Source organism: Theropithecus gelada, chromosome 1 (assembly GCF_003255815.1).
Source record: "Theropithecus gelada isolate Dixy chromosome 1, Tgel_1.0, whole genome shotgun sequence".
In the NCBI taxonomy this organism is placed as follows: domain Eukaryota; kingdom Metazoa; phylum Chordata; class Mammalia; order Primates; family Cercopithecidae; genus Theropithecus; species Theropithecus gelada.
This window is the reverse complement of record NC_037668.1, coordinates 78,972,150-78,992,749: the sequence shown is the minus strand read 5'-3', so window position 1 is coordinate 78,992,749 and position 20,600 is coordinate 78,972,150. Positions and strand designations below refer to the sequence as shown.

The following is a 20,600-nucleotide window of genomic DNA, read 5'->3' as shown; positions in this document are numbered from 1 at the left end:
GAAATGTAAATTAAGCTATGTATGCAGGGTTATTATTTTCAGTTTGAATATTAGCCAGGAGTCTTTGATATATTTCTTTCTGGTTGTGAGAAAATTAGTTGACTTTAGTGTTAATTAGCTTTTTCGTAAAATTATCCTTAATGGTGAAGAAAATTAGATAAAATGCAACTCATTGGTCAATTTTGGTATTTAATCATATTTCTGGCAAAAAGTAAGAGGGGCTGGTGCGGTGGCTTATGCCTGTAATCCCAGCACTTTGGGAGGTCAAGGCAAGTGGATCACTTGAGGTCAAGCGTTCAAGACCAGCCTGGCCAACATGATGAAACCCTGTCTCCACTAAAAACACACACACAAAAATTAGCTGGGCATGGTAGCACATGCCTGTAATCCCAGCTACTAGGGTGGCTGAGGCAGCAGAGTTGCTTGAACTCAGGAGGTAGAGGTTGCAGTAAGCCTAGATTGCACCACTGCACTCCAGCCTGGGTGACAGGGTGAGACCCTGCCTCAAAATAAATAAATAAATAAATAAATAAATAAATAAGAGGAAGAAAACTGAATTGACTCACAATGGAAGAGTACCTGTAATCTTTTCTTATCCATGCAACCACAAAATAAGTGAGAGAGAGTTAAAGAAAAGAAAGCAGCAAGTAAAATCTCAGATTATCAAAGACAGTTGAGTATAAGGGAATGCATTTTCAAACAGTCATTCTCAACTTAAGGATTTAAAGAACAGTGGAATATTTTTCAGCATTGAAAAGAAAGAAATGAACTATTAAGGGAGGAAAAGACATGGAGGAAACTTAAATGTGTATTTCTAAAGTAGAAGAGGTCAATCTTAAAAGCTACTACTATGTGATTCCAACTATATGACGTTCTAGGAAAGGCAAAACTATGGAGACAGTAAAAGGATCACTGGTTGCCAGGAGTTAGGTGGAGGGAGGGATGAATAGATGGACCACAAAGGATTTTCAGGGCAGTGAAATACTCTGTATGATACTATAATGGTGGATACATTGCCATTAACATTCATCGAAACCCACAGAATATACAATACCAAGAGTGAACCCTAATGTAAACTATAAGATATGGGTGACAGTGATGTGTCAATATAGATTCATCAATTGTAAAGTCCTCCCAAATAATAACAGTAACGCTCATTGCCATTTCTTCTTTCAGAAATACCAGAATATTTCCAAATTAATTCAAGATATATTATGTTAATGAGGCATTAACAATTAGAATTCACTTATTCATTGAATTCAATTCTCAACAAATATTTATTGAGTATTTACTATGTGCCAGACATTATGCTGGGTGTTGTATATATAGTGGTAAGAGGAAAAAGAACAGCCCCTGCCCTCATGGAACTTTCATTGCTTCCCTCTAGCTTAAATACTAGAAAAGAAGACAGACATTAATAACGTAATCACAAGAAAATGAAAAATTACAACAGTGGAAATTGCTGTCAAGGAAAGCTACCTGGTGTTGTGGATGTAACTAAGGGAATTAACCTGGTTAGAGAGGTCAGGGAAGGCTTTATTATTAAGGAAGGGATGATTTAACTGGGCATCTGAAGAAAAAGCAGTAGTTATTAGGTAGAATGTGGTGGAAGAGGGGACATGTAAAAGTAAGTATATTCTAGACAGAGAGAATATCATACACAAAGACCTACTGGTCAGATTAGGACAATGTAACAGAAACACAGAAAGCAAGAGGGGAAATGAGAGATGAGATTGGGGAATATGTGCAGGGGTAGACCATGTAAGCCCTTAAAAGTTTTATCTTTATCTCAAAGGCAATGAAAAGTCCTTTAAAATATAGTGAGCATGGGGTAGAAGGGTAGGTTGGGCTGGGCGCAGTGGTTCACGCTTGTAATCCCAGCACTTTGGGAGGCCGAGGAGGGCGGGTCTCCTAAGGTCAGGAGTTCGAGGCCAACCTGGCCAACATAGCAAAACCCTGTCTCTGCTAAAAATACAAAAATTAGCTGGATGTGGTGGCATGAACCTGTAGTACCAGCTACTCAGGAGGCTGTGGTAGGAGAATTGCTTGAACCTGGGAGACAGAGATTGTAGTGAGCCAAGATCGCGCCACTGTACTCCAGCCTGGTAACAGATCAAGACTCCCTTTCAAAAAAAACAAAAAACAAAAAAGGGTAGGGTGACTTGATCAGATCAGAGTGAGACTCCATTCAAAAAAAAAAAGGGGGGGTAGGGTGACTTGATCAGATCAGAGCGAGACTCCGTTCCAAAAAAAAAAAGGGTAGGGTGACTTGATCAGATTTGCCCTTGGAGAATATCTGGTAGAAGTGTGGAGAAAAGATTAAATGAGTATGATACTGAAGGTAGGAGTCAATTATAACTCCTTTTGCAGTAGTCTCTGTGGGGGATAATGAGAACTTGGATAGGATGGTGGCAGTGGTAAAGGAGATAAACGAATAGATACGAGCAATATACGAAGTAAAGTAAGTAGAATTTAGTGATAGTTCAAGTTTAGTGGGAGTGGGGAGATTCAAGAATGTCTTTCATTTTTATCACCAGCCCCCTAAATTGCTCCTCCCTTTCATCATCTCCTTGTCTCAGTAAATGGCTGAGCTTAACTGAGCTGAGTAAAGTATAAACTACGTATCTGCTTACGGTAAAAAGTTATGTGTCAGCATTAACTCTGCCATTTTCATCCAATCTGTCAACAAGATCTGCTGACTCTACCTGCAAAACCTATCCCAGATCCAACTCCATCTTTTCATCTCCTTTACTTCCATGTTAGTGCAAGACACTGTGAACTCTCATCCGGACTTGGCAATAGTCTCCTGACTTGTCTCTCTGCTTTCACTCTTGCTCCATTAAAATTTAGGCTTCATAGAGACATATTTTAAAAATATCTTTAAAAGTGTAAATCATAACTCTCGTACATTTATGGTGGGAGAGTATATACACTTCGGAAAAGTTTGGCAGTTTCTAATAAAGCGAATCACATGATCCAACAATTCTCGTTTTAGGTATTTACTTAAGAAAAGTGAAAGTACGTATACAAAAGATTTATACAAGAATGTTTATGGCAGCCATTTTCCTAAGAGCTAAAAACAAAATGACCCCAATGTCCATTAACAAAAGAATAGATAAACCAAGGTATAGTCATAAGATGGAATATTACTCAATAAAACAGTGAACTATGGATAGATACATGCAATATAAATGAATCTAAAATATATTATTATTTTGAGACAGAGTCTTGCTCTGTTGCCCAGGCTCGAGTGCAGTGGCACAATCTCAGCTCACTGCCACCTCTGCCATCTGGGTTCAAGTGATTCTCCTGCCTCAGCCTCCCAAGTAGTTGGGATTACAGGCATGCGCCACCATACCTGATTAATTTTTGTATTTTTAGTAGAGACCAGGTTTCACCGTTCACTGGTCTCCAACTCCTGACCTCAAGAGATCTGCCCACCTCAGCCTCCCAAAGTGCTGGGATTGCAGACATGAGCCACTGTGCCCGGCCTCAAAAATATTATGAGTGAAAAAAACAGACATAAAAAGTCCATATGATCCAAGAATAGGCAAAATTAATCTGTGGTGATAGAAACCTGGATAATTCTTGCCTCTGAGGTAGGAGGTCAGGAGTCATGCCTGGAAAGGAGCATGAGGGAACTTTCTAGGGCAATGAAAAGCTCTATATCTTGAGAGAGTGGTGGTTACACAGGTGTATATTTGTTGAAACTGATAGCTGTACATTTCAAATCTATGCAGTTTCTTGTATGTAAACTACCCCTCAATTTTAAACAGTTACTAAAAAGTAAATCAGCTATAGGATAGTCTTTATTTACTTATTTATTTTTGAGACAGAGTCTCACTGTGTCACCCAGGCTGGAGTGCAGTGGTGCGATCTTGGTTCACTGCAATCTCTGCCTTCAGGGTTCAAGCAATTCTCGTAGCTCAGCCTCCCGGGTAGCTGGGGTTACAGGCACGCACCACCACACCCAGCTAATTTTTGTGTTTTTAGTAGAGACAAAGTTTTGCCATGATGGCCAGGCTGGTCTCGAACTCTTAGCCTCAAGTGATCCATCTGCCTTGGACGCCCAAAGTGCTGGGATTACAGGCATGAGTCACCGCACCTGGCCTAGAATAGTCTTTAAAATGGAGATAATATTACTTCTACCTCATGGGGTTAAGTCTGAACGAGATAATGTATGAAGCACTTGTAACAGTGCCTATGTAGAAAGCAGTCAGTGTTAGCTATTATGATGACAGTGCTATTCCCCTTGTTTAGAAACTGCCAATGGCACAAATAAACTTCATATTCTAGCCTACAAATTCTTAAGTGATCTGGCCCTTACATGTCTCTTCAATCTCATGATTGTTTCCCTTTCTCACTGCAGATTATTCACATTGGCCTTCTTTCTGTTTGTTAAACATCTCAAGACCATTCCTTAGGGTCTTTGTATTTGCTCTGCTTTCAGTTTAGACAGCTCTTGCACAAAGTCTTCATATGTCTGGTTCCTTCTAACTCAGATCTTAGATTAAATACAACCTACCTTAGTACACACATATCCTGACTACTTTATTTATTCATTATCTGTCCCCTGCTAGTGGCATTGCAAATCTATGAAACAGAAACTTGTTTAACTTGTTCACAATTGTATCCTCAATACCTAGAACAATGGCAAGCACCTAATAAATATTTGTTGAAAGAATGAATAAGTGAATAATTTCTCGGTTTCTGACTTCTGAATGTAGATGGGTAATGTGTATTCATTTGAAGCAGGGAGCACCGGGAGACTATGTGGGAAGATTATGTTACAATTTATATATTTTAAACATTAGACAATGCAAACACTGAATTTATGTATGTATGTATGTATATATGTATGTATTTATTTTTGAGACGGAGTTTCACTCTTTTCACCCCGGCTGGAGTGTAATGGCACGATCTCGGCTCACTGCAACCTCTACCTCCTGGGTTCAAGCGATTCTCCTGTCTTTGCCTCCTGACCAGCTGGGACTACAGGTGTGTGCCACTACATCTGGCTAATTTTTTTATCGTTAGTAGAGACAGGGCTTCACCATTTTGGCCAGGCTAGTCTCAAACTCCTGACCCCAGGTGATCCACCCACCTTGGCCTCCCAAAGTGCTGGGATTACAGGCGTGAGCCACCGCACCCGGCCTGAAATGATTAAATAATTAGAAACACCAAGTTTTACAGTTGAAAGGAATTAAGGTGTCAAATGATCTTTTTTCTGTTTCTGGCAAAAGACTACTTTCAGACCATACTAGGGCATTTAGTCAGCTTTTTTCTGAAATATCTCCTAAAGAAAAAGTTTCTTTCCTTTTCTGTAATGTTTTCAATCTCTAAAATTGGGAGTCAATTTAAAAAAACATTTTCACCTTCGCTTACAATCAAACCCATGTCTTCTAGAAAATAAAGGCTCGGCGCGATGGCTCACGCCTGTAATCCCAGCACTTTGGGAGGCTCAGGCAGGCGGATCATCTGAGGTCAGGAGTTCGAGACCAGCCTGGCCAACATGGTGAAACTCCGTCTCTACTAAAAATACAAAAATAGATGGGCATGGTGTAGCGAGCCTGTAATCCCAGCTACTCAGGAGGCTGAGACAGGAGAAACCCTTGAACCCAGGAGGTAGAGTTTGCAGTGAGCCAAGATCGTGACACTGCACTCCAGCCTGGGCGACAGAGCAAGACTCTGTCTCAAGAAAAGGGGGAAAAAAAGAAAAAGAAAAAGTAGATCTTGTTATCCTTTAAAATTTTAATGCATGAACATTCCTATTACCAGTACTTCTTTTTTCAGGCTACTTAAAAAATGTAAAGCCTTCTATCCCCAACCAAAGGGTCTATAACCAAATCCCAAACTACACAATCAATACTGTCATAGTTATTTAAGTTTACTACCATTTGAAAAAGTCCTTTATTGGATTTTTAAAAGAAAAAAAGGTTAAAGAAATATTCGAATAAACCTTACCTTCGTTTGCAAATCAGGAACCACAAAGCTGATGCCAAAGCAAAGAAACCAATTCCCAAAGTAACCGCACCAGCAGCCAGAAAATAGGTTAAGTAATTAAAAAAACCTATACAAATAAATTACAAAAGATTATTTCACACGTGTATTTTTATTCTCTAGGTAAAATTAAATGATATACTTCAAATGATATAGCACGTTGTGGTGTTAAGACATTAACTAGGAGATTGGGAGATGGGAATTCTAGTCCTGTGCAATTCTAATAAACTCCACGACCCTGGACTGGAGAATTACACAGGGCTTCCTGATGATTATGGCCCAGGGCACATTTCTTTGATGATGCCAGTATTTGAAACCTAGGTTTCGTTTGTGTTTGTACAGCTGCCACCACCTTGTTATCTGTTTTTCTTCCTTCTCAGTCTAGCTTTTTTTTTCTCCAGTATCATTACTGGCAGCCCTCCAACATAAGACTTTTTAAGATTTTCATTTTAAGATTTGTGTTATCAATCTCTATAAGGAGGCAGATAAGGGTAATAAAGTAACAAATATTAAGATCCTAGAAATCTTTATAAGTTTTATCTAAAAGGTAAAATGAGGATGGGCGTGGCGGCTCATGCCTGTAATCTCAACACTTTGGGAGGCTGAGGCGGAAGGATCTTAAAGCCAGGAGTTGGATACAAGTCCGGCCATAGAGTGAAATACCATCTCTACAAAAAATTAAAAAACAGTTAACCAGGGGTCGAGCGCCGTGGTTCACGTCTGTAATCCCAGCACTTTAGGAGGCTGAGACCGGCAGAGCACCTGAGGTCAGGAGTTTGAGACCAGCCTGGCCAACATGGTGAAACTCCGTCTCTACTAAAAATACAGAAATTAGTCAGGCATGGTGGTACATGCCTGTAGTCCCAGCTACTTAGGAGGCTGAGGCAGGAGAATCACTGGAACCCAGGAGGTGGAAGTTTTAGTAGACTGAGATAGTACCACTGCACTCGAGCATGGGCGACACTGCGAGACTCCATCTCAAAAAAAAAAAAAAAAAAGAAAGAAAAAAGAAAAAAAAATTAGCCAGGTGTGATGGCACCCGCCTGTTAGTCCCAGCTACTTGGGAGGCTGAGGCGGGAGGATTGCTTGAGCCCAGGAATTTGAGGTTACAGTGAACTAAAATTGCCCCACGGTACTCTAGCCTGGGCAACAAAGCAAAACCTCTCAAAAAAAAAAAAAAAAAAAAAAAAAAGCTAAATGAAAGTAATATAAAGTAAAAGTATATCACCAATTTTATAATTGGAAAAGCCTATAGGAATTATATGGTATTACCCTTCATTTTACAGATGGCAAAACTGAGGTCCACGAAAGAAAAGTTATAAACTAAGGTTATGCAGCAAATTAAAGCCAGACCTCTGTTTGTTTGTTTTTTTCCTATTATCTTATCCCTGCTACAAATTATCATAATTCTGGTATGTATTAAAAATAGGAATGAAGAAGGCATGGAGTAATTATAGGTTGGTCAAGTCTTGATTAAGATTCTGAAATCTGCATAAAGTAAACCGTAGAAAGCTTTCAAAAAGTGAAAGACGGAAAGAAAGATTTCTGTTTTTGTTTTTTTTTGTTTGTTTGTTTTGAGCAAGACGCTCTGTCACCCAGGCTGGAGTACAGTGGTGAGATCTCGGCTCACTGCAACCTCCAACTCCCGGGTTCAAGCAGTTCTCCTGCCTCACCCTCCCAAGTAGCTGGGACTACAGGTGCACACCACCATGCCTGGCTAATTTTTGTATTTTTAGTAGACATGGGGTTTTACTGTGTTGGCCAGGCTGGTCTCTAACTCCTGACCTGAAGTGATTCACCCGTCTTGGCCTCGCACAGTGCTGGGATTACAGGAGTAAGCCATCACGCCCAGCTGAGAAAGAAAACTTTCTTAGGAGGCTTTATAGAACTTGAACCTTAAGACAACTGAGGAGTATATTATTTTGGGAAAAGACTGAGTATAAAACTAATTGAAGATCTTTGTGTGAATGTATTATCAAGTTCCACTAAGAATATGACATGATAAAGTCTTTTGTCATTTCCATATTTTTATTGTTTCCTAAGTAATTTCCAGCTTCAAGATAGTGCCTGTCAAATCTTGGTTTTCTTTGAGATTAGAAATGTCTACATTCAGGAATTAATTAGTGGTACAAAAAGGTTATATAAGATTATTTCTGAAAGTGATACTTTTAATATAAAAACTCCAAACGCCCCAAATTGGGAAATCAATTAAATAAGTTATAATGATGCTATATATGAAAAATATATCTAACATTTACACTGCAAATATTATATGCCAGGCACTATTCAAAGTGCTTTATAAACATTAACTTATTTACTTCTCCAAATTCTATAAGTTAAATACTCTGATTTCTGCACTTTACAATGAGAAAACAGATGAGGCAAATTGAGGCTAAATAACTTTCCCAAAAGAATAGAACTGGTAAGTGGGGGAATAGTAGTAATTTAAATGTTGCTAAGGTACTTTATCATCTAGATTGGGTGAGGAATACAGGCAGTGAATATCTTTAGATTTTTTTTTAGAAAAACAGTTAAGTATAGATGTTAAAAGTTTAAGGGTAACCAAAGCAATCTACAGATTCAATACAATCCATATCAAAATAACAATGAAATTCTTCACAGAAACAGGAAAAAATTATAAAATGTGTATGAAACCACAAAACACCCTGAATAATTAAAGCAATCCTGAGGGTGAAAAAAAAAAAAAAGTTGGAGGTATCACACTATCTGACTTCAAAATATACTACAATGCTATAATAACCAAAACAGCATAGCATTGGCATAAAAAACAGAAACATAGGCCAATGGAATAGGATAGAGAACCCAGAAATAAATCTACATGTCTACAGCCAACTGATTTTTGCCAAAGTGCCAGGAACACTCACTGGGGAAAGAACAACCTCTTGCAGGGAAAACTGGCTCTCTATCTGCAGAAGACCCTTATCTCTCACCATATACAAACATCAACTCAAAATGGATTAAAGACTTAAATGTAAGAGCCCAAACTATAAAACAACTAGAAAAAATAATAGGGGAAATGCTTCAGGACAATGGTTTGAGAAAAGGTTTTATGAATAAGACCTCCAAAGCACAGGTAACAGAAGCAAAAATAGATAAATGAGATTATATCAAACTAAAAAGCTTCTGCACAGCAAAGGAAACAATCAACAAAGCGAAGAGACAACCAGTAGAATGGCAGAAAATATTTGCAAACTATTAGTCTGACAAGGGATTAATATTTAAAATATACAAGGAACTCAACTCAGCATCAAAGAAATATAATCTGATTAAAAATGGGAAGATGATCTGAATAGACATTTCTCAAAAGATACACAAATGACCAACAGGTATATGAAAAAATGTTCAGCATCACTATCATCAGGGAAATGCAAATCAAAACCACAATGAGATATTATCTCACCCTGGTTAGAATGGCTATTATCAAAAAGACAAAAAATAACAAATGCTGGCAAGGATGCAGAGAAAGGGGAACCCTTATAGACTGTTGGTGAGAATGCAAAATAGCACAGCCATTATGAAAAACAATATGGAATTTTCTCAAAAACCTAAAAATAAAACTACCATATGATTCAGCAATTCCACTTCTGCATATATATTCAAAGGAAAGGAAAGGAAATCAGTATACCAAAGTGACATCTGTACCCCTGTATTTGTTGCAGCATTATTCACAATAGGCAAGATATGGAATCAACCTAGGTGTCCATCAATAAATGAATGAATAAAGAAAATGTGGTATATACACACAATGGAATATTATTCAGTCCTAAAAACAAATAAAACATTTGCAGCAACATGGATGGGACTGGAAGTCATAAGTGAAATAAGCCAGGAAAAGAAAGACAAAAATTGTAAATTCTCATTCATATGTAGGAGCTTAAAAAGGGGATCTCATGAGGAAGAAAGTAAAATGATGGTTACCAGAGACTGGGAAGGGAGTAGGGGAGGGGAGGATGACGAGAAGTTGGTTAATGGGTACAAACATACAGTTAGAAGGAATATGTTCTCTAATGTTTAAAGGCAGACCAGGGTGACAACAGTTAACAATAATGTATTATGTATTTCAAAATAGCTAGAAGAAAAGAATGGTAATATTCTAAATACAAAGATAAATGTGTGAGGTGAGGGATAGCCCAATAACACTGATTTGAGTATTACACATTGTACACATGTATCAAAATATCACACTGTACCCCATCAATGTGCATAATTATGTCAATTTAAAAAAAACAAAACAACCAAAATTTTAAGAGTATCATAAAAGAGAATCTAAATGGCCGATAAACATGTAAAAATGTTATTAATCATTAAGGAAGTGAAAATTAAACCACAATGAGATACTATGACCACTATATACAGTGCCTAAAATGAAAAAGAGAATATGAAGTGCTGGCAAGGAGGCAGAGTAGCCTGAACTCTCATTCACTGGTGTTGAGAATGTAATTTGGTAAAATACTTTAAAAAATTGTTTATCCCTTTTATGAAAGCTGAACACATGCATACTTACGATCCAGCAATTCAACTCTTAGACAAATACCCAACTGAGGAGCATACATGTGTTCCCAAAAACACGTACTAAAATATTTGTAGGAGCACTACTTGACATAGCCCACAAATTGGAAACTGTCTAAATGCCAATCAGTAGTTGAATGGATAAATTTAAAAGTTGAATTAATTAAAGAAAACAAAATATTTACTGCAATGAGAAAGAATAAACTACAACTATGCACAACAAAATGGATAAATTTTATAAACGTAATGTGGAGCAAAAGAAGGCAGACATAAAGTTCAAATACTGACATCGGGGAAATCTGGGATGTTGGTAATGTTCTGTTTCTTGATCTGGGTGTTGCTTCTATAGGTCTGTTGACTGAAACTTCATCAAACTTACCACTTATGACTTATCAAAAACTAGATCTATATGTGTCAGTATGAATAAAACTGAAAAAATAATATAAAAAGGCAAGTTCTATAAATGTATATTCAATGATTCCAACTATGTACTGATTTCACTTATGCACATTTAAAGAAAACATAAAATAATAGTATTTTTAACAATTAAATATTTAAAAAGTGTTAAAGTACACCAACTTTTAATATTAGTTGTCTTTCGTTGGGGAAAGCGATGGATGGCACTGTGAATAGAACACAAACTTAGACTTTATCTATAATATTTCATTGCTTTTTCTGTTTTTTAAACACTTTTTTAGACTCGCCAAGTGCAGTAGTGATAGGAGAAGAAAGAACTGAACAAGGAGTTCGATCTGCACCTGACTGTGCACAATCAATTAAGACTCACTACCTTCGCAGCAGCCTTTATGGAGTGGTGGGTAAGTTGGGGGAGGGTCTCCCTATATTGCCCAGGCTGGTCTTGAACTCCTGGTCTCAAGTGATTCTCCCATCTCAGCTTCCTAAGTAGCTGAGATTACAGGCATGAGCCACCATGCCCAATATTTGATTTTTCTAAAAAAATTACAGATCTGGGCAAGGCACGGTGGTTCATTTTGGGAGGCTGAGGTGGGCGGACCATGAGGTCAGAAGATCGAAACCATCCTGGCCAACACGGTGAAACCCCATCTGTACTAAAAATACAAAAATTAGCTGAGTGTGGTGGCGTGTGCCTGTAATCCCAGCTACTCGGGAGGCTGAGGCAGGGGAATCGCTTGAACCAGGGAGTTGGAGGTTGCAGTGAGCTGAGATTGCACCACTGCATTATAGCCTGGCAACAGAGCAAGACTCTATCTAAAAAAAAAAATTACAGATCTGAAGCTTACATCAGCAAAAAAATGTTCATTTATGAGGAGATTGCATGGGTGTTTACTATTCTTTTTCCTTTTCATTTTTCTGCTTTTCTCCAATATGTATTGGAGACAAGGCCTGACTTTGTTGCCCAGGCCGGAATGCAGTGGCACAATCATTGCTCACTATAGCCTTGAACTCCTGGGGCTCAAGCGATCCTCTGATCCTCCCACCTTGGCCTCCCAAGTAACTAGGACTACAGGCACATGCCACCATTCCTGGCTAATCTTTTAAATTTTTTTTAGAGACAGAGTCTCACTTTTTTTTGCCAAGGCTGGTTTCCTTTTCTCAAATATTTAAAAACTATAGACATAATATAATCTCAATTTTGTTTAAAAAAAAAAAGAGAGAGAGAGAGGGAGAGAGAGTTGAAAAACTATTTGTATAAAGAAAATAATCGACATTGATTATTCCTGGGGTAAGGGCTTATAGGTACAATTTTCACTCCAGACCTTTCTGTATATCAAATTTTCTACCACGAATATCTTAGAAAAATCCGAAAAAAATTCTTAGGCTTCATATATAATTCCTGACTCATCTATTCAGACATTACAAGTCTCCTTTTAGCACCTTCTATATTTTTATCACTGTGTTTATAGCCCACTTAACTTTCAGCTCTGAGAATCTCTGCCCTCCTACCTTTCCTCTCCTTAAAAATTCTCTATTAGGACAGAAAATAGGTGTGATTAGTACACCATTCCAGCCCCTGGTTTAAATGAATCATTTACCTCTCAGGGGAATTTCAATGAGATATAAAGAACATGAAAGTTTGCAAAACATTTTACTATGGGAAGGAAAAATTACATATTTGCTAATACCTTCAACAAGTCTTGCTTTCTGTCTAAATCAATTTGTAAAATGAGAAGGCTTGACTGTGCGATCACTAAGTTCTGCTCCTACTCTGAAGGTTTAGTCAATATATATCATAAAGTCATATTATATACAAAGATAGTATTTTTACTTTTTTTGACTCCACTCTTAAGTATCCTATCTAAAGTAATTCCCCACTTTCAATAGTTACTCTATTATATCACTCTATTTCTTTGTCTTTAATAACAATCATTAATAATATTCTTTATTCATTGGTTTATTGTCTGTTGTCTGTCTTCTCAGAGCTAATAGAACATAAGTCTTTTCCACTATAGTATTCTCAGAGTTTAGAATAATGACTGGTTACTCAATAAATGATTAAATATTCAATGGATAAATGATAGATGCTAGTATTTAAAAAATGGATAATAAAAGGTTCTTCCCCCCAAGAAGTATGCTGCTTAGTAGGAAGGACGTACATATTTTTTAAGTTCAATTTAAAAGTATTATGGGTGTTATAATGGAAGAATAATACAAAATAAAGACATAGGAAGATCTACAGAAAGATAGGAGAAAGTTGTTGTTTTTTTTTCAAGGCTGCATAGTTAAACATTGCCTGATAATTTTCTATTGCCAAATACTAGTCAAGAACTGGTGATTCAAAGATAAGTAACAGGTGGGGCATGGTGGCTCACACCAGTAATCGCAGCACTTTGGGAGGCTGAGTCAGGCAGATCATCTGAGGTGAGGAGTTCAAGACCAGCCTGGCCAACATGGTGAAACCCCATCTCTGCTAAAAACAAAACAAAACAAAAAATTAGCCAGACGTTGTTGTGCACATCTGTAATCCCAGCTACTTGGGAGGCTGACAGGAGAATAGCTTGAACCTGAGAGGCGGAGATTGCACTGAGCCGAGATTGCAGTGCTGCACTCCAGCCTGGGTGACAGAACAAGACTTCATTGAAGAAGAAGAAGAAGGAGAAGGAGAAGGAGAAGGAGAAGGAGAAGGAGAAGGAGGGGGAGGGGGGGAGAGGGGGAGGAGGAGGGGATGGGGGAGGGGGAAGGGAAGGGGAAGGGGAAGGGGAGGAACACATGATTATGGAGCATACAATCTAGAAGGGGACAAGTAATTTAAACATATCTGTTCCTTAAAATATCCTGAGTGTTATGAGAATAACCTGTTTACAGTGCTGTAACAACAGAGGCAGTTTGGCCCAATGCAAAAACAGTTTTCCAGAAATGACACTTGAGCCGAATCTTAAGATTTAGACTGTAAGAAATAGCCTAGTCAAAGGGATTAAGTCTTAAACCTGATTATGACTTTTCCATATGAAAATAAATAAAACTCTGTCACTACAGCACCCTCCAGCTTACAATGGCCCTTTTCTTGCCATTTATAGCCAAACTTATTAAAATAAAAATTTCTACTTCCATACAAGTTCTATTTCCACAGTGATGAAGAACGTCATTAACACAAAATCCAGAAGTCACTACTGACTTTTCTCCCTCTCTTGCCTAAATGTCTATAACTTAAATTCACTTGGTTTTCCTCCCAATTCTATGTCTATAATTGCATTTGTAGGTCCTTCTTCCTCAGCCCATCTATATTCACATATTTATATATTTATGTGTTATGTATTTATATGTTATAGACCTATATATTAAATCAGAAGTACTTAGTATTTGTACCAGGAGTATTTTCAGATTAATTTTGGCAATGTTTCCAGAACTGTAAGTCCTGCTTTTATTTTTGAATATTCACAAACTACCTGTTTATTTTGCTCTTCTTGAGTTTTGTCAGATTTCATTCTTAGGTTTATGCTGTATATAAGTGGTTTAGCCCAATCAACAAATATCTGTTGAACAGCAAATATGTGTGAAACATTGCATGGGGGACCAACGGGGGATAAAAAGCTGTTTAAAATAAGAATAATCCTCACTCTGAGGTTTAAAAATCTATAATGAAATATATGCTGGGCTGATATGCAGCCAGTATGTAAAGTGGACCATACTGATTGTTTATAGTTAGTGTCTGCTTTGATCTGATATAAGCCTAACTGAGGCGGGGCGTGGTGGCTCACGCCTGTAATCCCAGGACTTTGGGAGGCCGAGATGGGCAGATTACAAGGTCAGGAGATCGAGACCATCCTGGCTAACACGGTGAAACCCTGTCTCTACTAAAAATACAAAAAATTAGCCGGGTGCAGTGGCGGGCACCTGTAGTCCCAGCTACACGGGAGGCTGAGGCAGGAGAATGGCGTGAACCCGGGAGGCGGAGCCTTGCAGTGAGCTGAGATTGCACCACTGCACTCCAGCCTGGGCGGCAGAGTGAGACTCCGTCTCAAAAAAAAACAAACAAACAAACAAACCCTAACTGGATCCTGAACTTTGAAAAGCTACTCATGATATTGGGTGGATCTTAATGTTCTCACCTGAAAAATGAGAATCATACTATCTCACAGAATTACAGCAAGGAATAAATAAGATAACATTATAAGAAATTAATAACATAATGGCTGGGCACAGTGGCTCATGCCTGTAATCCCAGCAGTTTGGGAGGCCAAGGCAGGCAGATCACCTGAGGTCAGGAATTCAAGGCCAGCATGGCCAATATGGTGAAATCCCATCTCTACTAAAAATACACAAGATTAACCAGGGGTGATGGTGCGCACCTGTGGTCCCAGTTATCAGAGCAGCTGAGGCAGGAGAGTTGCTCGAACCCAGGAGGCAGAGGTTGCAGTGAGCAGAGATTGCACCACTGCACTGCAGCCTGGGTGACTGAGACTCAGTCAAAAAAAGAGGGAAAGACATCTGAAACTTAACATGCATATAATAATATCAGGCCATAAAGCAAGACTCAACAAGTTTTTGTTTGTTCCGTGGTTTTTGTGGGTTTTTTTTTCTTTTGAGACAAGATCTCACTCTGTTGCCCAGGCTGGAGTGCAGTGGCATGATCGTAGCTCATTATAGTCTTGAAGTCCTGGGCTCAACTCATCCTCCCACCTCAGCCTCCTAAGTATCTAGGACTAAACATGTGTGCCACCATCCCTGGCTAATTTTTAATTTTTTTGTAGAGAGGGAGTCTCCCTGTGTTGCCCAGGTTCGTCTTGAGCTCCTGGCCTCAAGGGATCCTCCCACCTCGGCCTCTCAAAGTGCTGGAATTCCAAGTGTGAGCCACTGTACCTGGTTAAGGCTCAACAAGTTTTATAATATCATTATTATATATACCATGTTCTCTGACAATAATGCAATTAATCTCTACATTAATAACCTAAAATATACCCTAAGAAAAGCTCCCGTGCTTGGGGAAATTTAAAATCACATTGTAAATAACTCATTGATTAAAGAAGAAATCAGTAGAACCTAGAAAATACGCAGGACTAGATAATAATGAAAATACTATGCATAAATACTCATAGGAACACAGCTGGAGCCAAATTTAAGGAAAATATATGGCCCTAAATGCATATATTAGAAAAGAAGTTTGAAAACTAATGAGCTTAGCATACAAATTACAAGTTGAAAAAGACCAGCAAAATAAACCCAAAGAAAGTAGAGGAAGAAAATAATAAAGAACAGAAATTAATGAAATAAAATTTATGATTCTTGGTAAAGACTAATAAAATGAACAAATCTCTAGTAAAATTAACCAAATGAAAAAAATAGGCCAGGCGCGGTGGCTCAAGCCTGTAATCCTAGCACTTTAGGAGGCCGAGACGGGCGGATCACGAGGTCAGAAGATCGAGACCATCCTGGCTAACACGGTGAAACCCCGTCTCTACTAAAAAATACAAAAAACTAGCTGGGCGAGGTGGCAGGTGCCTGTAGTCCCAGCTACTCGGGAGGCTGAGGCAGGAGAATGGCGTAAACCCAGGAGGCGGAGCTTGCAGTGAGCTGAGATCCGGCCACTGCACTCCAGCCTGGGCAACAGAGCAAGGCTCCCGTCTCAAAAAAAAAAAAAAAAAAGAAGGCATAAATAAATAATATTAAAAATGAAGAAAGAACATAATTACAGATAGAGCAGAAGTTAAAAATAAATACTTTCAATGAATTTATGCTAATATATTTGAAAACTTATACAAAATAATGTATACCTAAAAAGTAACAAAAAGTGACTCAAGAAGTAATAGAAAACATATAGGAACGGTATCCATTAAACTGAATCAGTAGTTACAAAATTTCCCCCAAAGAAAATAGAAAGCCCCAATAACTTTACAATTTCTACTGTATACCCATGATTCAAGTATTTCTTATCTTATACAAGCTCTTCCAGAGAATAGAAAGAGATTTCTGGTTGTTCATCTAAATATATTTTCCTCTTCTTCCCAGGCAAAAAGTCAGACTACATGATCCAGCTTCTCATACCTTTAGGTGAAGCCATATGACTGAGTTCTAACCAATAGAATTTGAGTGGAAGTGATGTCATAAAAACATTCCACGCAGTTTTCTTCATGATCTTTCTCCCTTTGGGCTGACGGGGGTAGAGATGATCCCCAGGGAAACCTTGGAAGCCACATATTGATGTTACCACCATCAGTCAACTGGATCTAATGGACATTTATAGAACATTCAACCCAACAAGCGCAGAATGCATATTCTTTTCAAGTGCACATGATACATTATCTAAGACAGAGAAATCGTTGAAAACTGTCATAACTTCTAAATAACACATTTCTAAATAATCATTACTCTAAAGAGGAAGTTTCAAAGGAAAATAAAAAAATATTTTCAACAAATAAAATGAAAACACAGTAAATCAGGATTTACAGCATGCCACTAAAGCAGTACTTATGGGGTTTAATCTACCATTTTTTTAAAAAAAGGGCAACCTTTTAGCTTTCTGAAATTATGGGTCCATTACTATACTATATATTTCATCACAAACTTATTTGACTTTTTATTCTCGATGAACTACAAATGTATATTCCGTAATCTAATCGCTTATGTGAGTAGTCAGGTAGGCTATGGAACATTTTTTGTTAATTTTGCTTTGCCTTTTTTTTTTTTTTTGAGACGAAGTCTTGCTCTTGTCGCCAAGGCTGGAGTGCAGTGGCACGATCTTGGCTCACTGCAATCTCTGCCTCCTGGGTTCAAGTGATTCTCCTGCCTCAGCCTCCCAAGTAGCTGGGATTACAGGCACCCACCACCATACCCAGCTATTTTTTGCATTTTTGGTAGAGACAGGGTTTCACCATGTTGGCCAGACTGGTCTCAAACTCCTTACCTCAGGTGATCTGCCTGCCTCGGCCTCCCAAAGTGCTGGGATTACAAGCATGAACCAATGTGCCTGGCTTGCTTATTTTTAAAGTAAATTGAATCCAATGAATTATGTATATCTTTGTTATCAAGCAAAAGAGGCTCACTGCCCAATGTGATTGCAGCAAATACTATGACATTGGGTTTTTGAGAAAAGAAAAAAGAGATGCTTTTTTTTTTTTTTTTTTTTTTTTTTTCAGATAAGGTCTTGCTCTGTTGCCTAGCCTGGAGTGCAGTGGCTCAATCATGGATCACTTCCACCTCAGTCTGCCAGGCTCAAATGATCCTCCCGCCTCCCTCTTCCAAGTAGCTGGGACTTCAGGCATGTGCCATCACACTCAGCTAATTTAAATTTAAAAAATTTTTTCTGGTAGAGATGGGATTTCACTATATTGTCCAGGTTGGTCTCAAACTCCTGAGCACAAGTGATCTTCCCACCTCAGACTCCAAAACTGCTAGGATTTAGAAGCATGAGCCACCACACCCAGCCAAGAAGCTTTTTATTGCAAGTCAACCAACAAAGAGACAGGAGTCCAACTAAAATCTGCTTCCCTATGCTGGCTTCAAGGCAATATTTTTATTAGAAAACTTCAGGGGGTGCATTCTGAAATTAGTAGGTGATTGGTGGAAGGAAACGGAGGTCTGGAAAGTCCTCAGGCACGTGTACTTATCTCTTCATGCTTCCTCATGGGTCCCATGTGCAAATTCAGGGAGAGTTAATAAAAAACACATGGTGGAAATTCAGGCTGTAATGTCAGCAAATTCATTCTGCGCAAACTCTAATTGGCCATTTTGGTGTCAACTGATTTTAGTCAGTTTTGTTTTCTTACTATTAATAGCAAAGGAAATTTCAGCTTTTCAGCAAGTTGTTTCTTATGTGTCATCCAGGAAACTCAAGAATATCTGCTGTTAGTTTCTTTAACTCTTTGGAGTAGGGTTTCATCTGCAGTCAGCTTATTTGACATTTTATTCTCGAAGATCTCAAAATGTACTGCAGTTATTCTAAACCTCTGCTTTTTGCTCAAGCTTTCAATTCTATCTACCACTATCCTTAATTTCAGATGACCTCTCACATCTTATGCTATCAAAGCGTTTCTTCCCACATTTAAAAGTGTTGTAAACCTTATAGTTACGGTGATTACAGAAAATTTCAACGTTATATAAAGCAAGGTGATATTTCAACCTTCCTTCTTAAATTTCTTCTTAAATTAGTTGGATCAGCTTTTGCATAAACTGACAAGAAACATTACTATATTTGCTGTAAGATTTTTGTTGAGGATGGCTTTTTCCACATCCCTAAATAATGGTCATTATTCCCAAATAGTCCCTAAATAAAAGGCTATGAGAAATTATTTTTTTTCTTTCTATCAAGGATAACAATGTAGCTGATCTATGTCCTTTCATATTTACTTTATATTTTTATTGATTCATAGTAGATGTGTATTTACAGGGTACATGTGATAATTTGATATAATAGAATCAAATCAGGGTAATTGGGATATCGATCATCTTAAATATATATCTTATCTTTTATTTTATTTTATTTTTTTGAGACAGAGTCTTGCTCTGTCACCCAGTCTGGAGTGCAGTGGTGCGATCATAGCTCACTGCAGCCTTGACCTCCTACCCAGGCTCACATGATCCTCCCACCTCAGCCTCCTGAGTAGCTGGGACTGCAGGTGTGTACCACCACACCCAGCTAATTAAAAAAAGAATTTTTTTTTTGTAGAGACAGGATTTCACTATGTTGCCCAAGCTGGTCTTGAATTCTTGGGTTTAAGCGATCCTCCTGCCTCTGCTTCCCAAAATGTTGGGATTACAGATGTGAGCCACTGCACCTGGCTATATCTTTGTTTTTTTTTTTGAGACGAGGTCTCGCTCTGTCACCCAGGCTGGAGTGCAGTGGTGCAATCCTGGCTCACTGCAAGCTCCACCTCTCGGGTTCACGCCATTCCTCCTGCTTTGGCCTCCTGAGTAGGTGGGACTACAGGCGCCCACCACCTTGCCTGGCTAATTTTTTGTGTATTTAATAGAGATGGAGTTTCATCGTGTTAGCCAGGATGGTCTCGAACTCCTGACCTCGTGATCCGCCCGCCTTGGCCTCCCAAAGTGCTGGGATTACAGGCGTAAGCCACTGCGCCCAGCCGGCTATATCTTTTCTGTATGCTAGTAACATTCAAATTGTTCTCTTCTAGTTATTTTGAAATGCATAATAGATTAATATTAACTACAGTCACCCTGCTGATCTATCAAATACCAGGTTTTATTTTTCCTATCTAACTGTATGTTTGTATCCATTAACCAACTCCCTCCCCGCACTCTTCCTAGCCTTTGGTAACCACCAATCTACTATCTTCATGAGATCCCCCATTTTATTTATAATTTTATGGATACATAATTGTTGTACATATTTATGGAGTACATGTGATATTTTGATACAAGCACACAATGTATAATGACAAAACCAGGATAATTGGAATAAACATCCCCTCAAACATTTATTATTTCTCTGTGTTAGGAGAGATCCATTTTTTAGGCTCCCACATATAAGTGAGAACATGAAGTATTTATATTTCTGTGTTGGGCTTATTTCATGTAACCATGACCCCCAGTTTCATCATGTTCCTGCAAATGGCAGAATTTCATTCTTTTCTATGACTTAATAATATAATAATATTCCTTTGTGTATATACATCACATTTTTTTTCTTTCTCTCT

General features: G+C 38.3%; 1 protein-coding gene across 1 annotated transcript in view; it reads right to left on the bottom strand.

The window, feature by feature from the left end:
- Positions 1-17,008, bottom strand: part of C1H1orf185 (chromosome 1 C1orf185 homolog) — a 47,730-nt gene extending 30,722 nt beyond the window's left edge. The window contains exons 1-2 of the mRNA XM_025368781.1: positions 16,993-17,008; positions 5,965-6,070 (exon numbers count right to left, since the gene is read on the bottom strand). Of these exons, the coding sequence (XP_025224566.1) occupies positions 5,965-6,070; positions 16,993-17,008 (122 nt within the window). The remainder of the gene's footprint in view (positions 1-5,964; positions 6,071-16,992) is intronic.
- Between the last annotated feature and the right edge of the window lie 3,592 nt (positions 17,009-20,600).